Genomic DNA, 8962 nt, shown 5'->3' on the forward strand with positions numbered 1-8962 from the left:
TTAAAATACAAAGCTTTAAAAACATCTCAAAAGCAATTCCAGCCCATAGGCGCAGACAAGCTGCTTGTGTGCATGCCCTCGACACGTAATCAATACCATCGGTCACATAGGGATCCTGATTGTGTGAACCACCTACACATGAGTTGGACATGTGAAACTCATAGGGATGGGGGGGGGGGATTTGATTCAGTTTGCAGTTAAAGGCAAACCTACCTAATCCTCATTTGCCAAAACGGTATGCAAACCAAAACTAAATGTGGCCATCCTTTGAAATTCAGATCTCTCCGAGTTTTCCAATGCAGTTCTCCAAGTAATGTGTACACAAGAGCACACGCTAAAGTGTTAAATACATATCACAGTGAAAATAACATACTAAAAATCCTTGTATAAGGGAAAATTGCTTTGCAAATAGGTCTATATTAGGCAAAATGTATATATTAGGAGAAATCTACAACAAAATGCTGATAAATTTTCATGAGGACTTTTTTTAAAAAAAAAATCACAGGTTGATGTGGAAATGTGCAGAACCAAAGTTCACAGGTGGACAATGAGATAAGCAGGGCCAATGAGCTGTGATGTCAGTAGTTCATCTTGTGAGATGATGAGATCTTTCATTCAGACAAACCACCTCACTTGTTAAAAGGATGTGAGCAGGCCACAAGGGCTAGCTGTGTTCCCTGCAAGCCAGCCACACAGCGCTGCTGGCTGTGTGTTCAGTGCAGAGCTTGGAAAAGTTACTTTTTTGAACTACAACTCCCATCAGCCCTAGCCAGCATGGCCACTGGACTGGGCTGATGGGAGTTGTAGTTCAAAAAAGTAACTTTTCCAAGCTCTGCCTGAGTGTGAGCTGCCAAAATATACCTGTACAGCTCCCTCTCAAGAATGAGGAACCGGTCCCCAGTACTCATGTTGTGCTATTGGTGGGGAGAGAGGCTACATCACTGGTTCAGAGTGGGGGGTTGCTTAACACATGAATGCTGGTCCTTTTATTCCCCTTGTGGAGATGCCAGCATAATGGTAGGGGAAAGCAGGCGGTGCAACTTATTCAATGGTTGGTTTGCGGGGTTATACAACAGCAGCTATAGCTGAACTTACATAAATGGAACATGTAGATGAAGCTGGCAAAGCACAGCAGTCCAAAGTTTGCAAAAAGCATCCATTTGACCTTTGGAGGAACTTTTTTCAAACGACCTGCGAGCCCAGCCACTGGGGGTGGCTCAGGGGGCGGCGGAGGTTCTGCCTTCTTTGTGTCAGCTGCAGCTTTTTCCTTGGGGGCCATGGCTTGAAGGGCAAGAAGAAAGAAATGCCCATGAAGACGACGGATCCAGGGACAAGTCCACCACCAGGCCTCTGAGCTTCGCCTCTAGGGGAATTTCGTCACTGTACCCAAGACCCAATTGATAGTAGGAAGCACTAACATTTAGTGGTTTCTAAGTGACAGCCAATTGCGCTACTACTCATGGCTGATGTGGCATCTAATTCTGAGGAATCAGACAAATATGTTTTGATGCAAAGGGGGTCAAGGGAGATTCAACGGAGGCAAAGCTTACAAGGAAACTCAGGGGAAAAAAGTTCAAACTACAGAAGGCCAAAAATGAGCTGTTGCTAATAGTTTTTAACTAATTTAAAAGTTCTCAGATAAAATGGCTCATTAATGAAAGGGCAAGAAGGAAACATGGCTCCTAAGGACATCTGTTGTTGTGGGAGAAGACATTAACAAGGGTCTCATTCTCAACCAGCAGGAAAAAGACAACGGGGCGTGGCTGTGGCTATCAGGAAGGGACACTGCACTTCTGAATTTGCCACTAAGCTACAGGCTGTACCTTTTACTTGCTTGATTTAGGATTCCCACGCAGGGTACCATCCACGTATTTCCCTTGCTATTCTGATTCACTTGATCCCTGCACTACTTCTCCTCTGCATTTCCCATTGCCTCTTAACACTTTCCTCCTCCTGCCTTACTCACTTTCTTTGTCCTCTCAACATAGTGTATTCATAGTGCATAGTAACTCAAGCTGCTTGCTGATTGGCTGCCTCTTCTCCCAGGCCACCATTCATAGTCACCAGCACACCTGCAGCTGAGAGAAAAATGGATTGTGATGGCACTGGGGGGGGAGGGGTTGAGGCAGCAGTCTTTGGCATCCGGTGGGGCAAGAACATCCCCACCCATTGCAGGTGAAGATGTCAGCAAGTTCCTCATTGGCTTTGTGGTTGTGTCATTGGTTGAGATGACATCTGAAGCAGCACAACTCCCACATCACTCCATGTTCTGTTATATCCAGCTAGGCTTCCATATCTATCTACTGTATTCTCAAGTTGAGTGATTTAATGGGAACTGGAAGAGTAAGCACAATGGTGATCTTGGTGTGGAGGATCTTTTGTTGACTCCTTTGTCATGGACAGATCACTACCTGGTTGGGTTTAGACTCACTGGGACTCAGAACCTCTGCAAGGGTGGGGGTCCGATTAGGATGGTCTGCCCCAGGAGCCTGATGGACCCAGATAGGTTCCTGAGGACTCTTGGGGATTTTCCTGCCACCTTGGCAGGCGATCCTGTCGAAGCCCTGGTTGACCTCTGGAATGAGGAAATGGCCAGGGTGGTGGACACGATCGCTCCTGAGCGTCTCCTCTCACGTAGTGGAGCCAAACCTGCTCCTTGGTTTACCAAGGAGCTGGCGGTGATGAAGTGAATAAGACAGAGACTAGAGTGACGCTGGCGGAAGACTCGGAGCGAGTATGACTGAACACGAGTTAGAGCCTATTTGAAGGCCTACTCCGTGGCAGTACGTACAGAAAAGAAATATTTTTTCTTGGCTGCCATTGCATCTGTGGTGAGTCGTTCAGCAGAGCTGTTTTGAGTGGTTAGGGGTCTTTTACATTCGGGCCACCGAGAGGGTAATATACACCACTCAACAGTCTGCTGTCAAGAGTTTGCACGACATTTTGCGGATAAAGTCGCTCAGATTCACTCCGACTTAGACGCTAGGATTGATACAGTCTCAGAGGATGTAACTTTGGCGCCTGCCTGTCCAATATTGATGGATTCCTTTCAATTTGTACAGCCTGAGGATGTGGACAGGATCCTTGGAGAGGTGAGAGCCACCACATGTCTGCTGGACCCTTGCCCTTCCTGGCTTATAAAAAAGGCCAGAGAGGGACTGGCTGAGTGTGTGAAAGGAGTGGTCAACACCTCCTTACAACAAGGCAGAATTCCAAGGTGCCTAAAGGAGGCAGTTGTGAGACCTTTGTTGAAAAAGCCCTCCCTGGACCCCTTAAACATGGATAACTACCGGCCAGTGTCCAATATTCCATTCTTGGGTAAGGTAATAGAGTGTGTGGTGGCCTCTCAGCTCCAGGGATTTCTGGATGAAATGGAGTATCTAGATCCATTTCGATCTGGTTTCAGGCCTGGGTATGGGACGGAGACGGCTTTGGTCGCTTTGGTGGACGACCTATGCAGAGAACTGGACAGGGGGAGTGTGTCCCTGTTGGTTCTGCGGCTTTCGATACCATCGACCATGGTATCCTCCTGGACTGCCTAGCTGAGATGGAACTTGGCGGCACTGTTTTGCAGTGGCTCCGGTCATTCCTGGAGGGGCAAACACAGAAGGTGGTACTGGGGGACTCCTGTTCGACTCCTTGGCCGCTGGCCTGTGGAGTCCCTCAGGGCTCAGTTTTGTCCCCTATGTTATTTAATATCTACATGAAACCGCTGGGAGAGGTTGTTTGGGCGTTTGGAGTTCGGTGCCACCAGTACGCTGATGACACCCAACTCTATTTCTCCTTTCCACCTTCTTCCAAGGAAGCTGTCTTGGTTTTAAACTGGTGTCTAGCGTCAGTGGTGGATTGGATGAGGGTGAACAAATTGAAGCTTAATCCAGACAAGACAGAGGTGCTCCTGGTCAGTCGTAAGTCAGATCAGGGAATAGGGATACAGCCTGTGCTGGATGGGGTTATACTCCCCCTGAAGACACAGGTTCACAGTTTGGGTGTCCTCCTGGACTCAGCTTTAAATTTGGATTCCCAGTTTTCTACAGTGGCCAGGAGGGCTTTTGCACATTTGAGATTAATGCGCCAACTGCGCCCGTTCCTTGACCCATCCAATTTGACCATGGTGACACATGCCTTAGTCACATCCCATTTAGATTACTGTAACACACTCTACATGGGGCTGCCTCTGAAGACTGCTCGGAAACTTCAGTTGGTACAACATGCTGCAGCCAAAATGTTAACTGGGGCTGATTACAGGGACCATACAACTCCCCTGTTAAAAAAGCTCCACTGGCTGGCAGTTTGTTTCTGGACACAATTCAAAGTGCTGGTGCTGACCTATAAAGCCCTATACGGCTTGGGTCCAGGCTATTTGTCAGATCGCATCGCCCTCTATGTGCCTGCCTGGACCATGAGATCTTCAGGAGAGGTCCTTCTTTCAATACCTACATCTGCACAAGTACAACTAGTGGGAATACGAGATAGGACCTTCTCAGTGGTGGCCCCTAGGCTTTGGAATTTCCTCCCTAGGGAGATAAGAATGATCCCTTCCCTGCAGTCCTTTCGCCGACAGTTAAAAACGTTCTTATTTCAGCAAGCCTTTGATTCCGAAGGCAGCCAAGGATAGGCCCAAAAGGATGTTATATTGTTCTTGCCAGTTTATTTTTTAATTATTCTGATTTTATGGTTATGTTTTTTAATTATTAGAAACAGTTTAATGCTATTTTAAACTAGAGTTCATTTTTAATTATATCTGTTTATACTTATTCATTTATGTATTATATGCTTTTATTTTTGATAGGTTTTTAATTGTATGTGTCTTATCTGGAAGCCGCTGTGAGTTCCAATTTGGAAAAACGGCGGGGTATAAATAAAGTTAATAACAATAACAATAACAATAATAATAATGTCATCTGCCTCTTAGATTTACCTATTTTAACCCAGACATTTAGTAATAAAATAAAAACCTATAATGGAACCCAAAGTCATTGCAACTCACCTTATTTCGACCTGCAGTTCTGGGTGCTGCCTCCTTTCCCCTAAAAATGTTTTCTTCTTTTAATCTTTTTAAAATAAAGCATTGAGCTCTCCAGTGTCCTGGACTCTTCACTAACATGCACTTTGAGGGCAAATACAACAAGTCACTCTGGAAGCGACAGGTGTGGATGACGTTCCGAAGCTCTCAGGGAGAATTGTATGGGAAAAACATGGCTCTTCCCAGTGTTGAGGGACTGCCCCTTAAAGCCTTAAAATAGTTTGGGCCCAAGCTATTTGTTGGACCACTTGCCCCTATATAATCCTGCCTGCGCATTGAGATCAGTGTTGGAGGCCCTCATCAAGAGTCCACCCCCTAGCTTAGTGAGATTGATAGCTACAAAGGAATCGGCTCTCTTGGTGGTGGCCCCATGACTCTGGAATTCTCTCCCTTCAGAATTGCTATATCATGTTAAAACATACTGCAGTCATTACTCTTATTGATATGATTCAGGTTCAGCTTCTTATAACTCAGGGGGTTGTACTTGATGGCTTTATAGGCCCCTTCCAACTGTACTATTCTAAGATTCTATGATATTGAACATGTTTTATTTTTTAAATTAGTCAAAGGGAAAAAATTACAGAGCTCCAAGAAAAAAAAACATGCAAAGGGGCAGAAGGAGAATATGACAAATGACACTGCAGGGATTTCAGAAGGCTCTTATCTGAAAATAGAGCTTTTTATACTAAGGCTCATCCACCTGGCAACTTAGTGTGTGTCTGGTGCTCCTTGCATCCCTTTGTAATTCACATGGTTCACATGATGCTGCAGGCAAGCAGAAGCTATCACACAATTTCCCCCTTTAAATCAGCATTAACCCAATCCGCTGGTAATGCAAAAAGGAAAGAAAAAACCTTCTCAGCTGCGCTGAACTCCTCCTTGTAGGCACTTTGCTTCAATTTTGTTTAGTGGGTGGGCTCTCTTATGCCTCATCGCCCACTTCCTCTCTCTCTGCCAAACACAAAAGCTGCTGCAACCGCTGCCTACTTTACCTTACACTGACTCCTCCCCGTTTGCCTATCACTCAGGCTTGGACAATTTCGAAGGGAGGGGGGTCTAGTCAATTTCATTTTTTCTTGTCAGTTGCACACCAAGGTGCTCTCCCTGCTTCAGCCTTGAACTAGAGGGAATAAACATGTAAAATTAGAGGGCGGGGCCACAAGGAAACAGTGACACTAATCCTTCCCAGGGGAACGCCTACTTGTGTGAATGGAAAACAGCAGATTGGAAGCTACCATTGAACAAGAAGTGTGGACCTTGAAAATCTATTACAATTGTAAAAGCAGCGTCTTTAGCCCATGTGGATAAACCCTTAGTCTTCCATGCACAACTTTCTTTTATGGGCCAGATTATGTTGCTTTATTGTGCTTCTACTGGCTTGTTTATCGATAGTCTATTCTTCACTCTTTGCTGGAGTTTTAAATGTTGTAAGCTACTTTGCATGAGCTTGCCCAGAAAAGCAGCGTAAAAATACTTGTAAATAAAATCTGAATCTGAGACTGAATCTGTCCAAATTTTGATAAAAATTAGTCAAGATATATGGAAAACTCAACAATGGCCCACAGACTGGAAGAGTTCAATATACATCCCAATTCCAAAGAAAGGGGATCCCAGGGAATGCAGTAATTATCAAACTATTGCCTTAATATCCCATGCAAGTAAAGTCATGCTCAGGATTCTGCAACAAAGGCTCTTACCATATATGGAGCGAGAAATGCCAGATGTCCAAGCTGGATTTAGAAAGGGAAGAGATACCAGAGATCATATTGCAAACATACATTGGATAATGGAACAGAAAAAGGAATTTCAGAAGAAAATCACCCTGTGCTTTATAGATTACAGTAAAGCCTTTGATTGTGCTGATCTTGAAAAACTATGGAATGCTTTAAAAGAAATGGGCAGAGCTTGGAAAAGTTACCTTTTTGAACTACAACTCCCATCAGCCCAATCCAGTGGCCATGCTGGTTGGGGCTGATGGGAGTTGTAGTTCAAAAAAGTAACTTTTCCAAGCTCTGGAAATGGGGGTGCCACAGCATCTGATTGTCCTGATGCGCAACTTATACTCTGGACAAGAGGCTACTGTAAGGACAGAATATGGAGAAACCAATTGGTTCCCCATTGGAAAGGGTGTGAAAAGGGTGTATTTTATCACCCTATTTGTTTAATCTATACGCAGAACATATCATACGGAAAGCAGGATTGGACCAAGATGGAGATGTGAAAATTGGAGGGAGAAATATCAATAATTTAAAATATGCAGATGATACCACACTACTGGCAGAAACCAGTAATGATTTGAAATGAATGCTGTTGAAAGTTAAAGAGGAAAGCACAAAAGCAGGACTACAGCTGAATGTCAAAAAGACTAAAGTAATGACAACAGAAGATTTATGTAACTTTAAAGTTCACAACGAGGACATTGAACTTGTCAAGGATTATCAATACCTCGGCATAGTCATTTACCAAAATAGGGACAATAGTCAAGAAATCAGAAGGCAAGGACTGGGGAGAGCTGCTATGAGAGAACTAGAAAAGGTCCTCAAATGCAAAGATGTATCACTGAATACCAAAGTCAGGATCATTCAGAGCATGGTATTCCCAATCTCTATGTATGGATGTGAAAGCTGGACAGCAAAAAAAAGCGGATAAGAGAAAAATCAACTCATTTGAAATGTGGTGCTGGAGGAGAGCTTTGCGGATACCATGTACTGCGAAAAAGACAAATAACTGGATGTTAGAACAAATTAAACCAGAACTGTCACTAGAAGCTAAAATGATGAAACTGAGGTTATCATACTTTGGACACATCATGAGAAGACAGGATTCACTAGAAAAGACCATCATGCTGGGAAAAACAGAAGGGAGTAGAAAAAGAGGAAGGCCAAACAAGAGATGGATTGATTCCATAAAGGAAGCCACAGACCTGAACTTACAAGATCTGAACAGGGTGGTTCATGACAGATGCTCTTGGAGGTCACTGATTTATAGGGTCGCCATAAGTCATAATCAACTTGAAGGCACATAACAATAACAAAAATAAAATCAACAGCTCACCCAGAAGAGTAGGCAGACAGGTGTGATGAAGAAGGTGATAATTTATTTATTTATTTATTTAAAATACTTATACCCTGCCCTTCTTCCGAGGAACTCAGGGCGGCTCACAATTAAAACAATAAACAATCAGAACAACCAATATACATGTTAAAAACAATTAAAAATAGATTAAATCAAAATAGATTAAAACTATAACATTTTCAGTTAAAAGCCCGCCTAAATAAAACAGTCTTCACCTGGGCGCGAAAGGATGATAGCGAGGAAGCCAACCGAACCTCGCTAGGGAGGGAATTCCACAATCTAGGGGCAGCCATCGAAAAGGCCCTATTCTGTGTCTCAGCAAGAAGAACTTGCGAGAAAGATGGAATAGTAAGGAGGTCCTCACCGGATGATCTTAAAATCCGGACAGGTTCATAGAGGGAGACACGGTCTAACAGATAGCCTGGACCTAAGCCGTATAAGGCTTTATAGGTCAAAACCAGCACTTTGAATTGTGCCCGGAAACAGATTGGCAGCCAGTGGAGCTGGTATAGCAAAGGAGTAGTATGTTCTTTGAACCCAGCTCTAGTTAACATTCTGGCTGCCGCTCTTTGTACCAATTTAAGTTTCCGAGCAGTCTTCAAGGGCAGCCCTACGTAGAGCGCGTTACAGTAGTCTAATCGGGATGTAACTAAGGCATGTGTTACCGTAGTCAAGTCTGACAGGTCAAGGAACGGGCGCAGCTGGCGCACTAATCTTAATTGAGCGAAGGCACTCCCGGCCACAGCAGAGACCTGCGCCTCCAAGCTCAAAGTCGAGTCCAGGAGTACTCCCAAGCTGCGAACTTGAGATTTCAGGGGGAGTGTAACCCCGTCCAGCACAAGTTGAATCCCTATTCCCTGA

At 44.3% G+C, this 8962-nt stretch overlaps 1 protein-coding gene across 1 annotated transcript in view; it reads right to left on the reverse strand.

The window, feature by feature from the left end:
- The window catches only part of LOC133363698 (C-type lectin domain family 4 member F-like), a 36065-nt gene extending 34786 nt beyond the window's left edge, over window positions 1-1279 (reverse strand). Inside the window, exon 1 of the mRNA XM_061582966.1 lies at window positions 1096-1279. Within this exon, the coding sequence (XP_061438950.1) occupies window positions 1096-1279 (184 nt within the window). The remainder of the gene's footprint in view (window positions 1-1095) is intronic.
- Window positions 1280-8962: the final 7683 nt, after the last annotated feature.

The sequence above is a fragment of the Rhineura floridana genome, chromosome 9 (genome assembly GCF_030035675.1).
Source record: "Rhineura floridana isolate rRhiFlo1 chromosome 9, rRhiFlo1.hap2, whole genome shotgun sequence".
Classification (NCBI taxonomy): Eukaryota; Metazoa; Chordata; class Lepidosauria; order Squamata; family Rhineuridae; genus Rhineura; species Rhineura floridana.